We start from the raw sequence: 23,832 nt of genomic DNA, 5'->3' as shown, positions 1-23,832 counted from the left end.
AACTTCCATAAGTAGCCAGATTCCAAAAGTGCGCACCCCTGTGGATGCTGAGCTCTATACAGAGCTCCTTTGAAAAATCTCACCTCAACTAAGAATGCTGATCATAACAAAATGGAAAATCACATCAAATCAGATTGCACACCCACAAAGAGTTCAACAAGTCTTTTATACTGAAGCAAACATATCATTTGCTTTAATGGTGAGGAGAGTTATGCCCAGATTTAAAAAAATGTACTGCAAGAATACACACATGCAATACTAAGTGATCATTCATTGTTTCAAGTTGCTGAGATCCTTTTCACAGTATTTACTCAATTTTCTTACTTACAATTTGAAATATGTCAAATCTGTTTATTGAAATAATCAAGGTATTACTTGAGTGTATTTGAAGATTTTCAAGTGACCTTAGAATCTGATAGGCTTTAAGATGTATTGCACTTTGTACAGACAAGAAAACTTCTTGATTAGAGAAACGCCATATGTTTGTTTTTTATGCTCTGATGGCAAGTGGTTTTCAGCTATCCAGCCAAACAGTCTTGAGGACAAAAATTAGAAGCAATTAATTCTGTTCATTTTAATTATATCGTGGCAACGGATTAATAGAAATTATGCACTTTGCCCTTTAAATCAACATACCATAACATTTATTGTAATAGGGATCTCTCCGATTATAATGAATTTCAGAGTATATTGATTAAAAGGTGTAAGGGCACAATTTCTAATTTATTACCACAATCTAATTAGGAAAATGATGAATGAACACAGGCTGCTTCAACTCTTTCTTTTCTCCCTCCCCTCCTTCCAGGACACTGTTTACTCTGCTAAAGGGAAACCAAAATACAAGCAGTTCAGACAGAGCTGAAAAATGCAGAAGCCTGTCTGCCTCCTTCACATGTGAACACGTAGGGGGCCTCCGCATGCACATTTCTTCATCTCCACTAAGAAGGGGACTCATGTGCCTGTGCATAGCATTAGCCACCATCACACCTTTCTGAGTCCCCTCTGGGTTTGTTTTCTGAATGAGATAAAGACATACATGACAAATACTTGTTTTTATGAAGTATTATCGTTTATTGTTCAATTTTTTGTAACCTCAATAAATTAAATGTATGAGGACAGATAAAACGCAATGATGATTTGTTTGGCAAAATGCATACTATCTTGAAACTACAGTATATTATTGTGTGTCAAAACAAGACATACTGGTTTCTCCAGTGTAGGTCCATGGTTGATGTAACAATTTAACTTCAGACAATTTATAAACAAAATGCTTCATTTCTGAACATACAAACATGCAAGTGATTCCACCACTGTTTCCCAAGTAACATACAGTAGCAACAAACTAAGATGTTTTCCTCAAATAAATATGTTTGCTGATAAAGGAATGTAGTATTCAACTGATAAATCCCTATCATACAGCGCATGGGATTCCCATGATTTGTGATTTCACAACACCTTTCAGTTGAGGGTACTTTATTTAATGTTAAATCCAGTATCAGTGAAAATTTGTAAAAGCTAGTTTGACCAATGAAGCTCAAATTAAGATTTAACAAAAGTACATTTATTTTTCTTTAATTAAAAATTTTCCAGTACCTTATGATTATAGCCAAGTATTTACATTTCTTAGAAGTTCTCTGCATACTTCAGTAACAAAAGAGTCTGAAGTTTTCAAGATACCCCTTCTATTTGGACTGAAAATTTTAACTGTGAGGAAAATTGTTTCTTTGAGTTTGACAATGTACATTATACATAATTCAGGGGTTAGACTAATGTTTTTTAGCTTTCAGTAGGAAAGAATTTTCTCCTAATGGTCTCCTTTTCTAAAAATCAAATACAGCTTCTCCTTCCACAAAATGAACTTCTAAATACAGGATTCTGTTATTAATCTATCAATCACAGTTGTAAGTTTCTACTGACAAGGTTTGCCCTTTTGTTTTCAATAACATTTCCTAAGAGGTTCTGTTACTAAAAAGAAAGAGGTCCATCCTGCTTTCAAGAATATAGCATTACAACAGACCATCCTTCTGTTAGTAGATGGAGGGCCAGGCTAGCTTATGATTTGCTAAATGCTAACAGGGAAAGAAAATGAAAACTCCGCTTTTAATTAATTTTTAAATCCCAGGTAGTCATTGTAAGTGATTTTAAAACAGACTGATTCATTAGTTGTACTGTAGAAATCCAAATAAATATGACCATTTACTCTTTAGCATGGTGATTTCACTTATTCCAAAACCACTCAGTAGATATTAACAGCTCCCAACACGATCTCTGGGAATAATCCGTAGTTCTGAACCATGCTTTAGGAAAACATTTCCTAAACAAAAAAGAGAAAGTTGGTCACCTATAGGTTAAATACAGGTATGTGTTATCAATAAGAGCTCTTCAAAGAAATCAGTTACCAAAAAGTGTAAGTATGATCTTAGGAAGAATAATATCATCATGTTTCAGTTTTCAATTACATAGTCGAAATTTCTCTCATGCATGAGAAACTGACTGTATGCTTTGTAACATATTTTCCAGTTCCTCTCATGTATGCACAGTCTAATGAACACTTCGCAATTTAAACAAAAAAGCCAGGCACAAGGTTACATATTAAGCTCATTAGTTAACAATATAAATTAATAGTTTCACCATGATTTTAAACATGACATCAACAAAAATTCAAGGAAAGAATAAAAAGCAAAGATATTGCAAATACAATATGCTTTCAAGGCCTCCCAGCATTATGTACAGCCTGCTATATGTGTTCTGTTCATCCCATATATTGTGCACGGTAGTGAGTTTTTAACAGTCTGGATCAAGTTGCATAGTCTAGCTGGTTGTCAAAAAAATTAAACAAAGTGCTCAAAACCGAACACCCTTGTTCTGCCCCGCCCCAGCTCACTCCATCCCCTCCCTCTCCCTGCCTCCATTGCTCGCTCTCCCCCACCCGCACTCACTCATGCATTTTTCACTGGGCTGGGACAGAGGGTTAGGGTGTGGGAGTGGAGAGGGGCTCCGTCTGGGGGTGTGGGCTCCAGGGTAGGGGCAGAAATGAGGGGTTCAAGGTGCGGGAGGGGGCACCTGGCTGGGGCAGGGAGTTGGTGTACGGGGTGTGTGTGAGGGCTCCAGGTGGGGGTTGCTATGCGGAAGGGGACTATGGGCTGGGGACTGGAGTGCTGGAGGGGGTAGGGGATCCGGGAGGGAATTTGGGTGCAGGAAGGAGTTCTGAGCTGGGGCAGGGGGTTGGGGCACGGGAGTGAGTGCGGGCTCTGTGAGGGAGTTTGAGTGCGGGGGGGGGGGAGGATCAGGGCTGGCGCAGGGATGCGGGATGGGGTTTGGGGTGCAAGATCAAGGAGGGGGCTCAGGGCTGGGGCAGGTTCCCGGCCAATAGGAACTGTGGAGCAGGCGCTCGGGGTGGGGGCAGCATGCGGAGCCCCCATGGCCACCCTTATGCCTAGGAGCTGGAAGGGCATGCCGACTGCTTCCTGGGAGCCACGCGGAGCCGAGTAGGGAGCCCGCCAGCCCCACGCCAACCGGATTTTTAAAGGCCTGGTCAGCGGTGCAGATCGGAACCATCAGGATCCCTTTTCGACTGGGTGTTCCAGTCAAAAAATTGGACACCTGGCAACCCTAACCATCACTGATACATACTCTCAACCTTAACTATCTCAACATATTTTGTGTCTTTGAATATAAATGTACTATCTTGCTTGAATAACACTGAAGCAGGAAAAGTCAGCTCCTCACTCATTAGCTTGTGTTTTCAAGAACTTTTTTCACAGGTGTCTAATGAATTGAGTCTTCTTACTGGTTTTTAAGGTTCTCCAAGCCTAAGGTGATCTTACTATGAATTTATATACAGACACACATCTCTTGGTGGAGGTACAGGGGCACAAGGTGCCCTTAAACTCTGTACCAGCTACCCACATCATGGGAAGCAACATGGAGGGAGAAGCAGGTTCAGCAGAGTTGCTACTTCCACCCTTTCCTAGAGGTACACAGAAGGGGGGGGAGGCGGAGTGGGTGGAATCTTGGCTCTGCTCTTTCTCACACACCCAAATGAACCTTGGTGGTGCTGTATATCAGGGAGATTCCACAGCACTGGGTATAGACTTGATACAGTTTAGGCTAATCTGGAGCAGCCAGGAGGCTGTAAAGTAGATTTACAACTCCTCCAGACTCCTGTTTCTTACACTGGGGAGTTTGTAATGTCAAAACATAGCCCTAAATTAACTTAAATGTTACCCATTCTGTGCTCTACGAACCTCAAATCAGCCAAACATCATTAAACTCAGATTTCCTTCAAAATTTGCTACCCTATTGTCAACATACCTTATATATGTTACTACTGTTCACAGGTATTTGCAAATCAGGGAATAAAGTCTCAAATGAATAAAGCTTTCTTGATTGGATGTTTAATCTCTCAAATGTGAATGTCAACCAAATTGTCTGTTAGAGACGGCGATTAAAATATACATCTAAGAACAAAAATTAAAAAGTGATAAGTCATCTTGATTTCCTGATTCGTAAATAGAGCTATGAAAAATGTTGGGGGGTGGGGGAGTGGAAAAAAGGTGGGCAAAGAGGTCAATATTGAAATGTTGCCCTTTTTCCAAATATTTTGACCAGTTCTATATTTGATTGGTGGGGGGCGGGGGAGGAGAATGTGAAAATTTAGTCAAAACATTTTCCATTTTTTTTATTTTAAAAAATTATGACCAGCTCAAACTGTAAATGAAACGAAGAAAGAAATCTAGTGGATCCTTAAGAAATACATATTACAGTGGTTATAAGTTTATAAGAATCATCTCTCTACATCTCTGCAGCAATACTTTTTAATCTCTTTCCTGAGCAGGACATTGAAGAGAAAACACAATTGCACTCCTCTATTTTTATGTATTATACTAAAAATGTATCTTCTAGTCTTGTCAGTGGTTCCTCATCTCTGCCTCTGAAAAGAGAAAATTCTATACTATTTTTGCTTGTCTCTTTTCCTCCTCCTTAATTCCTTCCTTCTCCTTCTCTCTTTCAGTTGTATTGTGCGGGCAGCAAAATGAAGACCACTTTCCAATATCTTAAGAACCTGCAGATAGTACACTTCAGAGATAAGGAATTTAGTAAATTTCACTTTAATGCTCACACATACACCAGGACAGGTTGGAGCAAAGCATCAGGAAAACCAAAGTAGGGCGAGAGAATAAAACAGAGATAACTATAAAGGGACATAAAGGGTGGTGGTAACTGATAAAGGGACATAAAGGGTGGCGGTAGTGAAGAGATGAGACCACACAGGAAATGAAAGGAAGGCAGAGAACACTGAAAAACAAGGGGTGAGAGTAAGCCCATCTTTTCGGAAGCCCTGTCCAATCCTTAGGTAGCTGTTCCAATCCAACGATAATACAAAAAACACAAGTACACTGAGGGCTTGTCTACACTACCTGCAGGATCGCCGGGCAGCGATTGATCCAGTGGGGGTCGATTTATCGCGTCTACTAGACGTGATAAATCGACCACTGAGCGCTCTCCCGTCGACTCCGGTACTCCACCAGAACGAGAAGCGCAAGCGGAGTCAACGGGAGAGCGCCAGCTGTCAACTTACCGCAGTGAAGACATAGCAGTAAGTAGATCTAAGTACGTCGACTTCAGCTACGCTATTCTTAAATCAACCCCGAACGGTAGAGTAGACAAGCCCTGAGACTGAGAAGTACTAGTATGACTGAGCAAACAAAACCTAGCTTCTGTATAACCTTAACCACTATTTAAATGGATCGCAGGCCTATACTGCTGGTAGTGACAGGCTTTTAAGGAAGAGAAAGCAGTTTTAAGTAAAAATATCTAATATTTAGGGAATATTTCCTGTAGAAATTTCAACTCTATCCCCCGCAAAAATCTACCTACATGTGACAAATATCTAAGGCACTTATCCGTTGGTACTTATGTGTGAAAATATGCCTGTTACAAGTTCTCTCCCAGAAGCCTCAACATCACTTCTGCTAAGTGCTTGCTTTTATGACAGATCAAAATCTCTAACACTTGTCCAAGTTATCACTACAGTGCAGCAAAATTTACCATTTTCCCTTGAAGTTAAAACTAAGGGACACTTTAGGCACAGTGGCTGTGATTTAAAATATTCTATTTGTCCAGCCTAACGAGGGCTGGCAGATCCACGCACTTGGAGTGTCCTGCCACAAGCATATACTTTTAAGAGGTTTGCCAGGAGTATATATTGCTGAAGCACAAAAAAGCTGAAAGATTTTATATGGCTATTGTATTATTTTCTGCTACTTACAAAGCCAAGGAGACATGAAGATAAAGCAGATTATATACAAAACACATTAGGGCTTGAACAATGAATCTGATACCCTGAGGACTACACCTGCTAATCTGGATGAAATGTACTTGGTGCCACTATGCACCAAACAAAAAATGTACAAATGTTATTTAAACAGGCCCACATTTGCCCCCAGGCACACATCACTCACTCCTGCCCCTCCCTTCCTGCCTCTACCATTAATGCAACAGTGTTTTCTTCAAAAAGGTACGGCATGCTTGCCCCCAAACCAGAGAGTCTTCCAAATGGAAATCTGTATGGGAGTTAATGCTGGTTGGATCGCTTTAACTCCTGCTCTGCACCTTTTACCTCCCCCTCCCAAAATGGAGGTAGCAGAGTCAATGTGGGGGATGGAGGAGAGATTATATTTTGGCAGTATAACATTACTGTTGTTGGGGTTGGGAGACAAGGGAACGGCATGGAAGGACTGTTGTCTTCTCATGGAATGCCTGAGATCCACAGGGATAACATTACATTTTTTCCAATAGATCCTCACGTTCTTGTAGGGATATTAAAGAAGGTATTAACAGTGATTCCCCCAAGTGACAGTGACCCCCATAATTTGTCCCCCACACTTTAAAAGCCAACACCCCATAATTTGTCCCCCACACTTTAAAATCCAACAGTTTCACCAAGTACAAAAATCTCTTGGGTCTTCTGTTAAAACTTGTAAGCTACTGTCTGTAGAAACCATTGATTGTATCTGTCTTGTGAAAGATACTTGTAAAACTTACAAACAAGTTAATTGACTTTGTTCTTGAAGTAATTAATACAATGTAAACAAATGCTATAAGCCGTTAAGTGACTTTCACTTCATTGTAACAGCAATGGCTCCTAGGAACAGACCCCCACCCTCTGTGATTAAAGAGCCGGGAGGCTCAAATGAATTAGCACACACCCTGAAAGTGGTGGAGACAGTAAATTAAAATATGGTTAAGATATGAAATGTATGTTGATGAATGCTTGATGTACATAAATGGTTAGGGAGGTGCCAGCCTAGAAAGGGAGTATCCATCGGCCGAAGAATGTGTAAAGTGGACCACCAGAACCCTTGGAGGGTAAACTGGGATCCACCCCATCACCTGGAAGGATGAGAAACACAAACTTTGGACAGTGTGGAGCCACCAGGAATGTGCCCAGGAACGTGCCATCCGCCGATTGAGTCAGCAACAGCAGGATGAAACAGCTCCCATAGACTAACATAGGAATTAATTCCTATAAGAATGGACTCTCAAGACTGAGGACTTTGAGTCTCTGGTTCTGCTGCCAGCCTCCGGTGCACCTGACACAGACTCGGCTCCATCCTCATGACCAAGATACCTGGCCAGTAACTTGGCATGAGCAACTTCTAGGCTGGTAACTATAACACCTATACAGAACTTGAATAAATGATTGTGTAAATGAATCTCTCTCTCTCTGTGTGTGTGTGTGTGTGTGTGTGTGTGTGTGTGTGTATATATATATATATAAGGAATAAGTAGTGATAGAAATAAGTAGTCAAACAACGTTGTTTACTTTTATCTTTTGCTTTATCATTATATTTACAATAAATGTGGCATCTTTGCCTTATCCTTCTTAATAAGATCCTGCTGGTTTTTATTCTATTGGTATAACATTCTGAGGTTTTTGTAGACTGAAACAATTGCTCTATCAAAGGAGATTTTAAAGCACTAAAAGCATTTTAAATGAAAATATCAAAAACACTAGTTCTTGCATATCGGTAAATAGGTATGTACATGATTACTCCTGAGGGCATTCTGTGCCAAAATATTTAAAATCCTGCACTAAAAAATTCAGTGCACAATATTTTAAAATTCTGCAATTTTTTGTGTCAAATAAATGTAGAGGCTTGAGCATGGCACTGGGGAGCACAGGCCACGGGGTCCACAGAGGTGGGAGATCACCCTGCAGCCCCCCCACCCCAGACTCAGCGGTGAGGCTGCACCCAACCCTGACACAACACAAGGACTGGGCCTGCCCCAGAAACATACCCCCTCCGTGCAGGTGCACCAGGTGTGGGCAGGCAGGCTCAGCAACGCAAGATCCAAGTGTGGAGAGGCTTAGTGTGAGGGGTTCCAGGTATGGGTTGAGAGGGTTCTGTGTGGGGCAATCTGGGTGCGGGCGGCTTAATGGGGGATCCGGGTGCGGGAGGAATCTGGATGTACAGGGGTTTGTTGGGGGGTTCTGGGTGCAATGGTAATGGGACTCTGCAGGGTGGCTCCAGGTGAAGTGATTGGGGCTCGTGTGTGTGTGTCTGGATGTGGGGGTATAGATCTCGGTGGGGGGGGGGTTCAGTGGGGGGTCCAGATGCTGGAGGAGTGTGGGTCAGTGTGGTAGGAATCCAGGTGCAGCTGATTGGGGCTCGGTGGGGTGTGGATCAGGGTGCGGGTGTCTCATTGGGGTGGTCCAGATGCAAGGGGAGTGGGGCTCATCAGGGGGGTTCTGAGTGCAGGGGAGTGAGGATCGGTAGGAGGGTCTGGGTGTGAGAGGGTCTGGATGCATGGGGATTGGATGGATGGGGGAGCTGCTCCCTGTACAGGGATCCCTCCCTCTGCAGCTGAGGAGCGATGAGTGCAGGAAGCAGGAGGAGGGGGAGAGTTTGCAGAGCTTCCTGTGGTTGGGGGAGAAATCTGGGGATGGGTCTGACCCAGTCCTAGATGCCATGCAAAGCAAGAGGAAGTCCCGTCCTCCCGAGCCCAGCCAGGACTAATAGCTGAGTCCAGCACAGGGAAGGGAGCCGGGTCTTCCCCAGTCCTGCCTCCTGCACCACAGTGATTTATCTCTCTGCCGGCTGCCCTTGGCACCAGAAACATACTGCTGGGGAGGGTCGCATAACTGCTCTTGTGGCTTCCCTTTGTTTCCCCATCAGAAAGTCATTTTTCTGTGGGGAAGCAAAGAAATCTGCGTGGGAAATACATTCTGTGCATGCACAGTGGCATAGAATTCCCCCAGGTGTAGTACATGATGCCATGTCTATTGATAACCAGCTTTGTCATAAGTCATCTAGGTTAACGTATGACCCATCACAACTGAAGCATGGGGGACTAACTATGAGTGAATGTGCCGAGTCTAGTGCTGGTGAAGACTTTCAACACTTTCAGAAGGGCAATGTGCCAGCATTGCTTAGCAGCATCGATGCATATTTAAGAAACCATCACCTGACGCTGACAATCTGGCTTCCAATCACCCTGTGTCTAATCTTCCTTTTGCAGTTAAGAATCATGAGAAGATTGTGGTGAGAACTCTCGGTACCTAAATGCCTCTGATTTATTTGACCCTTATCAATTATGTTATTGCTCTTGTAACATTGCGAGATGACTTTCTAGTGGTGATGGATGAAGTTCGAGTATCCATACTGCATTATTAGATTTATCATCTGCCTTAGATTCTGTAAGATGCTATCTTGTTCTCATAAGAACAGCCATACTGGGTCAGACCAAAGGTCCATCTAGCTCAGTATCCGGTCTTCCGACAATGGCCAATGCCAGGTGCCCCAGAGGGAATGAACAGAACAGGTAATCAACTGATCCATGCTGTCGCCCATTCCCAGCTTCTGGCAAACAGAGGCTAGGGACACTCAGAGCATAGGGCTGCATCCCTGCTCATCTCGGCTAATAGCCACTGATGGACCTATCCTCCATGAATTGATCTAGGTTTTTTTTTTTTTTAAACTCTGTTATAGTCTGGGCCTTCACAACATCCTGTGGCAAAGAGTTCCACTAGGTGACAGTGTGTTGTGTGAAGAAATGCTACCTTTTGTTTTAAACCTGCTGCCTATTAATTTCATTTGGTGTAGTAAGGAGTAAATAACATTTCCTTATTTACTTTCTCCACACCAATCATGACTTTATAGACCTTTATCATATTCCACCTTAGTTGTTGATTTTCCAAGCTGAAAAGTCCCAGTCTTATTAATCTCTCCTCCCTCTCATTCAGTGTGTATATGAGGATGTTAGTGGATTAGACCCTGATTCAGCAAGGTGCTTAAATCTTTTGTGGGACTGGGCCTTAGTGGGAAAGAAAGAGTTGCTGTATCTCCAATGTGTTGAAAACGCCCAGCTTCATTTTTCTCTCTCTTTTGATCCCAACAGAGTGGTTGTGTGTCTGCCACAATGTTTGGTGGAGAATGGGGCACAGATGAGTTAGATCTGTCTGAGGCTCAATCCAGATAAGAAGGAGATGATATTGGTAGGCTGAGGAAAGCAATCAGAAGATATGGCAAAAGTCACATACATTCCACCTACTGAAGGTATGTGACCACCAATTGTTGCTCATATTTGAAACATAGGAGTCTTGTTAGGTTCCTAATTATCATTGGATGATCACTGTTCAGCAGTAGCTAAGACCACTTTTATCATTTGTGTCTGGCTATAAGGTTGTGACCATTTCTTTTCAAAGTGGACCTTGACAACATATTTTGTGCCTTTGTCACTTGAAGACTAGACTACTGCAATGTTCTCTTAAGGTTACACTTTAAATTTATTTGGAAGGTAAGCTAGGGCAGAATGCAGCAGCCTACTTTGTAAACAGAGTCTTTCCATGAGCATACTCAATCAGGGCTCCAGCATCTGCACTGGCTGCCTGTGTATTTCTGGGTGCAGTTTAAGATACTGATTTTAAGATGACTTCAAACTTTCCTATTTGAGAGACCACCTCTCTCTCTGTGGCACATTGCCACAGTTGAGATCAGAAGAGGTTCTTGAACTGGGTCCCCCTCGATCTGAGTGAGAGGGGACTGCTGGCAGGGCAATCTGTGAGAGATCCCTTTCCTTTGGAATGTTTCTCTCACCCAGTCCAAAGTAGCTTTAATCAGTTGACCTTCAGGGCACACTGCTAAATCTTTTTAGAAAGGCTGCAGTAGTAGTAAATATTGCTGGGTGATGTACAGGGGAAGTTAAGGTTTTTTTTGTTTTTGTTTTTTCCCTGCATGGTTATTTAGTATTATATATTATGGGATTGCTATTTCTTTTTCTTTATCATATTAAGTATTTATGAGAGGGCCCTGGAATATTAGCTAGGCGCTTACTGTTGTTTCACAGATCTAAATAAACAAAATATTGAGCAATAATTATATGATCTTAATGATGTTTGACATGAGGCTTTGGATGCAGTTTTCAGCCTTGTTTAGTACTTCTGGGTCCCTTGAAAAGCTGTTAAAACTTGGATAAACTAGATGAGAACATAAGTCATTCACTGTGGTGCATCGTAACTGAATAAAAAATAATTCAGTTTTTTCTTAATTGGACTTTACAAATAAGTACTTACCCGCTGTCTGTGCAGGGTTTATTCCTATTCCATCTAAGTTAAAAAAAAAAGTTATTAATTTTGGGGGCTAAAACAAAAACAGATCCAAGTATTTAGTAGTGTAAACTTACAACATTAAAATGAATGCAAAATATTCAAGGTTCTAAACAATATACTGTAATAATTATTAAACATCAATCTTTATTAATTTCCTATTGCCAAAAAGTATTGCTAGTCAGCTTTATTACTTATAGCTGATGATAAAAATTTCAGCATAGTAAACCACAAGATATGCTGTAGACTAAAACCTCTCAAATAGCAATAAAATATTCATGGCAAAACCCCATGCACCAGCATTATGTATAACAGTGAGGTATTACTTTTGATGCTCATCAGTTTGTATGCTGGTTAGATTATAGAGAAAATCTGTTTATGCTTTTCTGGAATTCAGCTTAACTGAATCAACAATATAAAAACTATTTTCTTACCATTTGTTATAATAGCACTTGTTGCTGCAGGAACTTTGAACTAAATGAAACAAAAGTATGACAAATTAATTTTAAAGACAGACAACAAAGTGGAAAATACTACAGTGAACATTTAAACTCTGTTGTAATTTTAGCTGCTTAGGCCTGTATGAAGAATAATTATGGAAAAAAAAATCTCTTCAGATTTTATAGAACTATCAAAATAATTGTTTATAATCAAAGCTTATTATTCACTAAGAGGTTATATGGAACAAAGTACACAGTGTTAAAACAGTTGATTAGATCTAATCATCTGGAAAAAAATATCTGGAAATAATGTCAAAATTATACTAATTGAAGAGTTCAGAAAAAAATAATTCTGATAATACAGTAAGGAGCAGCACCAAAAATGTTGATGAAAATGAGTAACTACTCAATTGCATACATTTCTGGAATAAATATGCAATTTTGTTTTATAATTTGCTTTCATTTAAATTGATCAAATACAGATGCCAGAACCTTCTGGAATAAAAATGGCCAAATAAAGTCTTCAAACACTTATGTACATAAACAATCTCATGGAATTTACTCAAATATCATTCATGGGCACAAAGTTAAGCATGTGCATAAGCATTTGCAGGACTGGAGCCTTGGTCTTTGCGTAAGGGTGATTTTTTTTTTTTTTTTTTTAAAGACATGGCTATAGCAAAAACGGCTGAAGTCTGAAATCTGACACATACACAGTCCTGATGTTGAGAGCTATGGTGTTTTTCAGTGCATGAGCAACTGTAAAATCACTTGTGTGCATATTTAGTAACATTTATTAAGATCACAATGAGCAGAATCACAATGCAGAGTTCCTGCTTGGCTTGACTTGGGGCTGGGCAGGGATGGTCTGTTACAGGGACAATTTATGTGGGGGAATTTACAACCGTTTCATAAACTGCTAACTCCTTTAAAAAAAAAAAAAAAAAAAAAACACAGCTGGCCAGATAGAAAATAGTCTCTACTCTGCACTTCTGACCATATTTTCAGTGAGTCTTTCAAAAGTCTCTTGGATTGAAACACTCACTTCAGGTTACTTGATTTTGCTATATTAAGGTAATACAGTGAAAATAGTTATGAATTTTGATGGACTACGATATTACTTTTATGTGACAGTCTGTCCATAGGTCCCAGCCAGAGTTGGACCTCATTGTGCTAGGTGCTGTACAAAGATATAGTAAAATATAGTTCTTGCCTCAAAGAGCTTCCAATCTAACATTCCGATCCTATAAACACACAGGTCCATAAAGTTACTCACAAGCTTAAATCTTTGAAAGATCTGACCCAGTATGCTCTGTTTCTGGACTCAAATGGTCTTCCGCATATCATGCTTAACATCAGGTACAGGAGAAAATAGTAGGTGTGGACAAAGGGTTACTGTTACCGGAGAAAGTCACATTGATTCAAGCCCCCTTTTCTTTTTTTAATCTGAGTCCTGGTCAACATTTAAAATTCAGGTAAATATAGACAATAATATTTGCAAATGCATCAATGACTGGAGAGGTCCCAGAAAACTGGAGAAGGGATAACGTAGTGCCCATCTTTAAAAAGGGGAAAAAGGAGGAGCCAGGGATCTGTACAGTCAGCCTGACCTCGATACCTGGGAAGCTACTAGAGCAATGTATAAAACATTCAATTTGTGAATACCAGGAGGATGAAGGGGTAATCACTAGCAGCAAGCATGGATATATTAAGAACAAATCATGCCAAACCAGCTTGATTTCCTTCTTTTACAGGGTAACTGGTTTGGTGGACAGAGGGAAAGCGGTGGACATTAATATACCTGGACTTTAGCAAGACTTTTGACACAGTCCCACATGACAGCCTAATAAGTAAGCTGGAGAAATGTGGGCTCAGAGGAACTGCCATTAAGTGGATATATAACTAGTTAAACAACCACAAACAAAGAGTAGCTATGAATGGAATGATGTCAGATTGGAAGGAGGTCTCAAGAGGGATTCCACAGGGATCTGTTCTGGGTCCAGAGTTATTTAATATCTTTATTAATGACCTAGATGTAGGAATAGAGAGCATCCTGTTCAAATTGGCAGATGACACAAAGGGGGGGGGGGGGGGAAAAGGGCTGCGAACACTTTGCAGGATACAGCTCAAATTCAAAGGGATTTTGATAAATGGGAGAACTGGGCTATAGACAACAAAATGAAATTCAACAAAGACAAATGTAAGGTGCCTCAATTAGAGAAGAAAAATCAAATGCACAAATACAGAATAGGGGATAACCGGTTTGGTAGCAGCACTGCTGTGAAGGATCTGTAAGTTGTGGTGGATCACAACCACAACATGAGCCAATAATGCAATGCTGTTACAGAGGCATTGCATGTAAGTCACGGGAAGTGACAGTACTGCTCTACTTGGCGCTGGTTAGGCCTCAGCTGGAGTACTGTGTCCAATTTTGGTCACCTATGTATAGAAAGGATATGGAGAAACTGGAAAGGATCCAGAGGCAAGCGATAAAGATGATCAAAAGGATGGAATGCAAGCCATATGAGCAAAGGCTGGAGGAACTGGGTATGTTTAGTTTGGAAAAGAGGAGACTAAGAGGGGGACATGACAGCGGTCTTGAAATAGTTGAAAGGCTGCCATAATAAAAGTTGTTCTCTCTTGCCACAGAAGGCAGGACAAGTGACAATGAGTTCAAGCTACAGCAGAGCAGATTTAGATTAAATCTCAGGAAAAACTTCCAAACTGTAAGAACAGCAGGACAATGGAACAGACTGTTTAGGAAGGTCATGGAAGCTCCTTCACTGGATGTTTTCAGAAGTAGGCTGGATAACCATCATTCTTGGATGGTTTAGACACAACAAATCTAACCAAGATGCAGAACTACATGACCCTTGCGGTCCCTTCTAACCCTATGATTCTATAGCTCTCCCATCAACATAATAAAACCACCTCAATGAGCAATGGTAGCTAGGTTGGCGGGAGAAGCTCTCCCACCAACATAGCGCTGTGCACACTATCACTTATGCCACAAAACTTATGTCGCTCAGGGAGGTGTTTTCTTCACACCCCTGAGCGACATAAGTTTTGCCGACATAAGTGGTAGTGTAGACATGGCCTAAGTCTATGATGTATGGGATGAAAGGGGAAAGCAGCAGTAATCAGTGCTTATACGGCTCCCAATGTTACTCATTATTTGCTAATGTTCCAAGGAACCCCTGAATTCATGCACCAACTGTATGTAACGGAAAGGATACTGTTAGCTATCCCCAAAGAGCAACTGAGCATCCATCTTCTCACATCTCCTATATGACTGGTTGGTATATGCATCATCTCCAGTGAATGACTGAACATGCTTCCTTCCAGCCCAAGGCTACAGAGGAGAAGCCGGACTTTCCCTGTAACGGCTGCTAGAGGCTGCAGTGTGGCTTGGCACTGGAATTGAGAGCAAGAAGCCAGTCTGTCCTGTGCTCTCAGCGACACCTCTGTTGGAACTCAGCCAGTAAGAAGGTGGAAACTGCCAAATTCAAAAGCAGAGCAGACACAAGGCAGACTTGGGGAGAGAAAAGAGGAGATTCGGACAAGTAGTCTGGCAAGACTATGGCTGGAGGGGGCAGAGAAAACGAGAATTGTCTGAGCAAGGGAACAGGGTGGGCGGGAGGTGACTGGGAATGAAAGGGAGAGGAAGCTTGAACTGGAAGCCGTGGGGGGCAGGGAAAGGGAAGGCTTTAATTGGTTGGGTAGGAAGGAAGGGCAGTTTGGATCTGGTTGGACAAAGAGACTACGACTGGGAACTGGGGTGCGAAGACACTGAGATAACACGAGATGAGGAAGTGGGGGGAGGAGGGAAGCTGAACAAGGAGGCTGGATCTAGGAACCAGAGTGTGTGTGTTGGGGGAAGGGGAGACAGATCTGACAAGGAAATGGATTATGAGGAAAGAACTTGGATTTTCTGGGCAAAGAGACTGGGATAAGACAGCAGGGGATACTGGGAAAGGAACTAGGGAGAAGGTGAGAGACTGGGATTGGATGAAGAATGCAGGGAGGGAGACTAGAACTGGGAGCCAGTGGAAGGAGAGAGGAGAGAGACAGATCGGATGGGAAGGTTGGGGCTGGACTGGGACTGACTTGGCAAGGAGAATGGGACTGGATGTTGGGAGGGGAAATTTGGAACTGGGATAGCAAGACCAGAGGGGTAGATTAGAACCAACTGGACAAGGAAGCTGGAACTTGAATGAAAAGCCTGAGGAGTAGAGACGGACTGGACAAGCAAGAGAAGAGGGACTGGGACAATGAGCCAGGGATGGGGAAAAGACAGGATAGGGACAGGTTGGAGGGGGAGGGGCAGGGGTATAAGGGATCACGTTGGGGAAACAAGAAGAGTCTGTTCCCACTAGAGCACACTCCCCTCCAGAGCTTGAAATGGAACCCAAGGTTCCTATCCCAACAGTCCTCTGCTGTCTGAAAGTATGTGTGAAACCTATTGGCAAAGTGTCTCATCCCCATTTACTGCTGGCCCACACAGAGGATGACAATTTACTACTACTATCGGTTACTTTGTTAGCTCCGGTGGCAGAGATTTGCATGGTGGATCTATAGGATTCAATCCGGTTGATGAATCATTGAGTGTCCATATGATGCCACATGATGGAATTTATGTTTGTTTAGTTTGCTTGTTTAAAAAGATAGGAAGTTACACACACCCACAAAAACTACACTAAAAAAACATTCAGATTGCAAAGTCACACACTTAACAGTTAGGAAATGCCTCAATTAAAGTTTCCAGTGTAACCTTAATTGAGCCCCTTTGTGCATATGCATTACTACACAGCCTTTAATTACATGATCACCTACTCTTTTTACCATCAGATCTGTCTCATTCAATGCACTGGATGAACAGCTATACAATACTTTGTATTAATTTTTTTATGTAAGGTGTGGCCATAGACCTCATTAAACACACAATATTCAAACCCTGCTCTGAAGATATCTGCATGAATTTTTCTATGTTTCTCATCACTCTCATATATGAGTACTTCATAAAATTATTTTATCTTCACAAACACCCCTGTGAGGCGACAGAGTGGAATTATCTCCATTTTATAGATGGGGAGCTGAGGCACAGAGACAGTAAGGTAAAAAGTACCCCCCAATTTTGGGTGCCCAAGCTGAGATGCCTAGGACTTGATTTTTGAAAGTATTTAACTTTTTATATCACTTTATATATTCAAGTACAGCTCTCCTGGACTTCCAACTGCAGTTGTGAGCGATCAGCATTTTTGTAAAACAGGCGCAAGATCTCAAGTTGGGCATGCAGAAAATAAGAAACACATAATTAGTGACCACCTCTGAAAGGTTTGGTCTCAGTGTCTTGCATGGTAGCATCACACAGGAACTCTGTCGCAGAAGCAGGCATAGAATCCAGCTGCCTTAACCATGAAACCATCCTTTCTCTTCATCCAGCTCCCTGTGTTGTTCATTACTTTTCAACTTCTGCAACAAATGAGGCAGGGATCCTACAGACAGCAGCCTCCTTTACTACACTGCCCAGGTTCATCTCCAGAACAGGAGATGTGCATTGAATGAGGGAGGGGTCCTTTGGAAAAAATAGTATGTGATCATGTAATGAAAAACTGTATCATAATGCACAGGGGGGCTAAATTAAGGTTGCACAAGCAGTTTCTAACGTTTGAGTGCTTGACTATGTAACTTGTTTTTAACAGAGTTTTTATGTCAGTAATACAGATTTGGGGATTGATCCTACTCCGTGAAAAGAAGCGGGAGCCAGATCAAGACCTATTTGCGGGAATGCCTATATTTCAAACTGATGTGGGTAAATAATGTGAAGATCATATCTGATATTATAGAAAAAGCCATCCAATTTTGCTGGACTTATCCTTTTTGCAAGCAAATACCATGTCTATTGTAGAAATGTCCACATTTGTATTCTTTGCAATATTAGTGGCAAAATAATGCTTAGGTATAAAAAGAATGGTTAAATCATGGTTTAAATACTTGCTTCACAGAGTTATACCCAAAAAAAAATCATATTGCTATGGGCTGAGTTAAACATTGTTGTTATGGGTCAGGCATAATCATCTGCTGTATATTCAGGATAAATACGAAGAAGATATTGTAATCAGGTGGCTGAAACAATGAAGCTGACTCCACCCTAAACACAGGCCCATGTCTCCAGCCAAAACAAAGGCACATCCAAGCTACTAAGGAACATGAACTATGTGGACCGGGGCTCAGCTGGGCATTGTTTAAGGGCGTGTGTGTGTGTATGTGCACATGCGAGAGTGAGAAGTAGGTCAGAGACCAAAGCAGCAAGAAAGCCAAAAGTAACAGAAGTGCTGGTAATGTGGCCCTGATAGAAAGCTAAGAAAGAAAACTATCTGGGCACAGAGTGCTGGTGGCAAGGCAGGTATGGAAGTGCAAGTAAAGAAACTGTCTCCTGCTGTTTGATTCCTATTGTATTCAGGAAAACAGGACTTTATGTATACTTTTTGTAAACAAACAAGCTTGCATCAAAGAAAATACCTGTCTCTGCCATCAATTTCTCTTCCTACCTGCAACACCCCAAATTCGGCTAACAGCTCAGTCAAAAGGGGTAATAATATTAAAAGGTATAGTATTAAAAACATTACTCATATGAAACCTATTCATACCATATTTAATAATTGATAACATCTTAATAAACTGAACAAAATATCTACATATTTCAGATGGCATGCCCAAGTAAAAACATAATTTAGAAATCATTTACTTCTCTACCTCTAGAAACACGTAAACAATGCTTTTTTTACATTCTAAAAGAGCACTAGCATGTTTATTCTGAGGGGCTACGAGATATTCTGTATGTTATCTTTAAAAATTCCCTCCACAGTAAATGAATGATTCATCTATTCAAATGACTGAATTAACATTAAACTAAGTGGTTCAAGGAGTATAGTCCATTTATAAAGCCAGAAACCAGGTCTTGTTCTTTTCAATGCCAAATACATGCAGTACCTGTGGTCTGAATTAAAAATTAAATTACACCTCTCCCCTTCCCCAAAGAATGTAGCTAATAAGCAAGGAAGCAAAGTCTTTTTATTCTATGTTTGTATAGCACTTAGCACACTGGGGTCTTGTGTTCATGACTAGAGCTCGTTGGCCCTACTGTAGTACAAATAAATATTATAAATAACAACAACCAAAGACAATGCAGTATTTTGAAAAGTGATCATTTCACTATTTCCTCCTCCCCATAATAGATCCTTGTACCAGCGTGTGAAAGAGCTAAATATTGTCATATTGTATTATAGGTGGCCTCCAAAAAAAACCTATAAAAATATCATAACCTATCTTTTAAAAATAAAATGTTTGTGTGTGTGCGCGCTAAGTGGATTTATATAACTGAACACTAATGATATGTGGGGTACAAGAGCCCACTACAACAATTGTTCTTCATTTTCCCACTAAGCCTCCTGAAAACAGCTATAATTATCCCTTTAGGTTGTAAACCTACACAAAGGGGATGATTCAAAGCCCACTGATGTCAACAGAAAGACTCCCATTGATTTCAAAAGGCATGATCCAAAGTACATAAATACACACTAGTTGAAACTGTATCTTGTTTAATGGGACCGTTTTAATAACTAATCCTTTCCTAACATGGCTGTTTTTAAAGCATGGGCTGCTAGGTACATGAAAGCCTTAGAAATGGAAAAGACCTATAAAAGTCTGGTCTACACTTTTTGGATGCAGTTATACCATCAAAAAAGTCGTTTTGCCAGTATAGCTTATTTTGTTTGGGGAATTGGTATAAGCTATACTGGCAAAAGCACTCTTTGCTGGTGCAAACTGCTTCTCCAGTAAGAGGATCTGCCTGAACAGCTATACTGGCAAACCCTTTCTAATATGGAAAGTCCTATGTCATCAAGTCCATTCCCTCTGCCAATACACTATTATTTCTTCTAGTACATTTTCCAAGGAGTAAAGTGGGATTGTACTTGAGCAGCTAGCCTGAGCCACTGCAGCCATACTGTTATTTTTAGCCATTTAACAGAGAGAGAATAAGGGTTTGACTACACAGGAATGTTTTACCAGTTATATATACCAGTATAGTTAAACTGATACAATTACACCGGTACAACTTCTTGTGTGGACACTCTTATTCAGAAATAAGAGTGTCCACACAGGGAGTTATACTGGTACAACTATATTAGTCTGAGGCTAGGTCTACACTACAGCGGGGGTCCGACCTAAGATACGCAACTTCAGCTACGTGAATACCGTAGCTGAAGTTGCGTATTTTAGGTCGGCTTACCTGGCGGTGAGGACGGGGGAAAGTCGACCGCTGCCGCGCTGTCGCCGACTCCGCTGCCGCCTCTTGCCGCGGTGGATTTCCGGAGTCGACGGCAGAGCGATCAGGGATCGATTTTATTGCGTCTTCACTAGACGCGATAAGTCGATCCCAGAAAACCGATTGCCTGCCGCCGGACCCTCCGGTAAGTGTAGACAAGCCCTAAGGGTATATTAGGGTAGGTCCACACTACCCGCCCGATTCGGCGGGTAGAGATCGATCTTCTGGGATCGATTTATCGCGTCTCATCTGGACGCGATAAATCGATCCCAGAAGCGCTCCCCCGTCGACTGCGGAACTCCTGCTCGCTGAGAGGAGGAAGCGCTGTCGACGGGGGAGCTTGCCTGCGCCGCGTGGACCCGCAGTAAGTAAACTTAGTTCGATCTAGGAAACGTCAACTTCAGCTACGCTATTCTCGTAGCTGAAGATGCATTTCCTAGATCGATCCCCCGCCCCAGTGTGGACCAGCCCAAAGTCTAAGGGGGAGAGCTCTCCCAGAAATAAAAAATAACCACCCCGAATGAGGGGTGGTAGCTTTATTGCTGGGAGCGCAACTCCCGGCGATAAAGCGCTATCCATACTGGCGCTTTTCAGCCCTAAAACTTTTGTCGCTCAGGGGAGTGTTTTTTCACGCCCCTGAATGACTAAAGTTTTAGCACTGAAAGTGGCAGTGTAGACACAGCCTAAATTCACATCTTACTTTATACTGGTATAAACTTTCCTACAATGGCAAGCCATCAGTAACTTGCTCGAAATCACACAGGAAGTCTCCCAAATCTCAACCTGACTCCCTAACCTCTGGACCATTCTTCTTCACTACTCCTTGTAATTTATACCCTTCAAATATTTATAAGCTATGCCTCCACCTTATTCATAGATTCATAGATTCTAGGACTGGAAGGGACCTCGAGAGGTCATCGAGTCCAGTCCCCTGCCCACATGGGGCATTAGTCATCACTTAGCAATTTATACACATTTCTCTTGCTCTTTCTTTTATCCCTCCAGCTCCTTCGTCATTTTTACTTTCTCTGAAATCCCTCCAAAGTATCACTTTCCCTTGAACCAGAAAATGTTCAAAATATCATAATATTCCAGGTGTAGATTCACCAAAGCCAAGTAGAGATACACCATTTCCCCACTGAACTGTGATGCGGCACTTCCTCAGATGCAGCCCAAAACAAGTTAAATGTGTTATAGCAAAAAAGCCAACATTTTGTTGTCCACAATCACTACCAGAATTTCAGCATTACTGCTTTCCAGGTTTCTCTCTTTCATTAACTTAATGTTTACTTCCTATTTTCTATCTCTATATATTTTTAAATCATACACACACATATTTTACACCCATGCTATAAGTATGGATCAGATATTTTTTATTACTTTAAAAAAGAATAACTATGTAACTGCCTTGATGAAATTCCAATTAGCTTTTTCAATAAAAGCAAACTTCCAACATGACTCATTCTTGCCCCAGCCATCTATAATTTCACACAAAAATGTACATGAGTCTTGTAATTTAACTCTTTGGTTAATGATGTAAACATTGTCACAATTCAAAACTTACTTCTTCTGCAGCAAACTTCAAGACGGCTGTGAAAGGTGTATTTTCAGGCACACTTAACCTGAAACAAAGAAAAGTTAATAGAAAACATGATTTCTAGACCAAATTAGAGACCAATTCCAATGGTCCTAAAGTTATTGATTATAATTTCACTGAAATCAATGGGAGTGTTCCTGCAGTTTAAGTTAAGCATGTACTTATATGCTCTGCTAGATCAGGGCCTAAAACACTGAAAGAAGACTGGTACATTGCAAAAAAATAACTGAAGTTTTTATTTTTAAATACATTATTACAGGCATTCCAGAAGAAGTGATGTCAACATGTCTACCACATAAGAATTGTGGAAGACTTCCCAGTATCTAGTCTCCATACCTTTTTGAGTGTGAGATATTACATATTCAACTTTCCCCTACCAACAGTCTGATCTTGCAAACGCTTACTATGGAGGATGGTGTTCAACACCATGAGTAGTACCACTGATTTAATGATAAGACCTCAAAAACCATATTGTGGTACCAACACAGATCAGTGAACCTAGGGAGTTTTCACATTCCTGTGCAGCATGGGGTACGGGTCACTTACCGAGATTACCTGGGTATATCTCAATCAATTTTCTGCCTTTGCAGGGCCCTTTGGCATCAGTGCAGTTCAGTCCCTCCTGTTCTCTGCCTGTGGCATATACCAGTCTAGTCTCCTGTGTGGGCTGCAATACTTTGATCTAATTTCAGTTGTTGGGTTTAGTGTGTGGTATTGGTGACCTATGAGGAGGAGATCAGACTACATGATCTGATTGTCTCTTCTATCCTTAAACTCTGTGACTATGGGCATGAGGCAGTCTCTGTATGGACAGAGAAGTCTGTGGGAGGGAGCAGCACTCATGGGTTCAGGGGCAGTGTCTTTAGGCAAGACGGGTGGGTTTGGGGCACAGCTCAGGGAGGGTTACACACAGTATCAGTGGGCGGGTGCAGATCAGTGACTGTGGGCAGGGCGGTGAAAGGAGGCATAGCGCCCATGGGCAGGGCAGCAGGAGTTGGGGGGGTGAGGGGCAATACCCATGAGCGGGGAGGGTCAATGGCAAGGGGGCTCGTGTGAGGGAGCAGTGGCCTTTGGTGTGGGAGGAGCTGGTGTGGGCAGGCAGTACCTCGTCAGGGTAATTGCAGGACTGGTGTGGGGTGGTGCCCATGGACAAGGTATAGGGGTTGGTAGCAGGGAGGTCGGTGGCAGAGGGCTGGTGAGCAATGCCCATGGGCAGGGTAGGGGGGCTGGCATGCAGGGGTCAGTGCCTGGGGGTGGGGTAACTGGGGGATTAATAGGGGGTTGGTAGCAGGAGGAGACTGGTGTAGAGGACAGTGCCCAGGGCGGGGCGGCTGGGGGCAGAGGGTGTGTGGCGTGGGGGGGGCAGTGCCCGTGCAGTCAGTGGTGCCCCTGGGAGGACGCGCAGTGGGTGCGGGAGAGGATGGATGTGGCAGCGCATGCGCACAAGGCATGAGGCGGCGGCGGAGGGAGGTGTCACTCACACTTTGTAGGGCAGCCGCGGGTCCGACGTCAGCGTGATTTTAAAGGTGACTTTCGACCTGGGGAGGCAGAGGACAGAGCGTTAGAGCCGGCGGGGCAGGGCGAGGCCGCGGGCGGGTGGGGGAGGGGGGAGTGTGTCCGTGTCACTCACATGATCCGGTCCGGGCCCAGGAACCGCCGCCGCCGCCCCTAGGCACACGTCAGCCGCCGCTGCGCCGGCCGGCCGAGGGGCCCTTCGCCTCCGCTTCCGCCCCGCCCGAGCTGCCCGGCCGCCGCCTGAACAAAACCGCCACGGAGCAAGCGAGACCCTGCGCCGGCGGGGGCGGGGCCAAGGGGCGGGTCCTCGTCAGGCAGCGGCGGGGCAGCTACCCTGGGT

The 23,832-nt window shown here is 42.6% G+C and overlaps 1 protein-coding gene across 2 annotated transcripts; it reads right to left on the bottom strand.

Moving 5' to 3' along the window:
* Nucleotides 1-1,457: 1,457 nt before the first annotated feature.
* On the bottom strand, nucleotides 1,458-23,697 carry LOC113406867 (ubiquitin-fold modifier 1). Of its 2 annotated transcripts, XR_003369892.2 has the most exons (7): nucleotides 23,608-23,697; nucleotides 23,459-23,515; nucleotides 21,945-22,002; nucleotides 12,046-12,085; nucleotides 11,579-11,611; nucleotides 4,315-4,460; nucleotides 2,236-2,314 (listed from the first exon to the last, which is right to left on the bottom strand). XR_003369892.2 is itself a non-coding variant. In XM_026653664.2 (6 exons), coding segments are annotated over exons 1-6 (258 nt in total). In that variant the 5' UTR covers nucleotides 23,610-23,697; the 3' UTR covers nucleotides 1,458-2,246. The 2 variants fall into 2 exon arrangements, 1 of the variants encoding a protein (XP_026509449.1); XM_026653664.2 differs by lacking the exon at nucleotides 4,315-4,460 and having other exon boundaries at nucleotides 1,458-2,314.
* Between the last annotated feature and the right edge of the window lie 135 nt (nucleotides 23,698-23,832).

Source organism: Terrapene carolina, unplaced genomic scaffold (assembly GCF_002925995.2).
Source record: "Terrapene carolina triunguis isolate 2854851 unplaced genomic scaffold, T_m_triunguis-2.0 Scaffold142, whole genome shotgun sequence".
Classification (NCBI taxonomy): Eukaryota; Metazoa; Chordata; order Testudines; family Emydidae; genus Terrapene; species Terrapene triunguis.
This window is presented reverse-complemented; position numbering and strand designations above follow the sequence as displayed.

What these genes read in the sequence shown, in the direction of transcription:
- LOC113406867 (XM_026653664.2), bottom strand. An exon ending in TGAAGTTTGCTGCAGAAGAA is followed by an intron (nt 12,086 to 21,944) that starts GTAAGTTTTGAA and finishes TGTTTCATTTAG; the next exon opens with TTCAAAGTTCCTGCAGCAAC. An exon ending in AAACCCTGCACAGACAGCGG is followed by an intron (nt 2,315 to 11,578) that starts GTAAGTACTTAT and finishes TTTTTTGTTTAG; the next exon opens with GAAATGTTTTCCTAAAGCAT.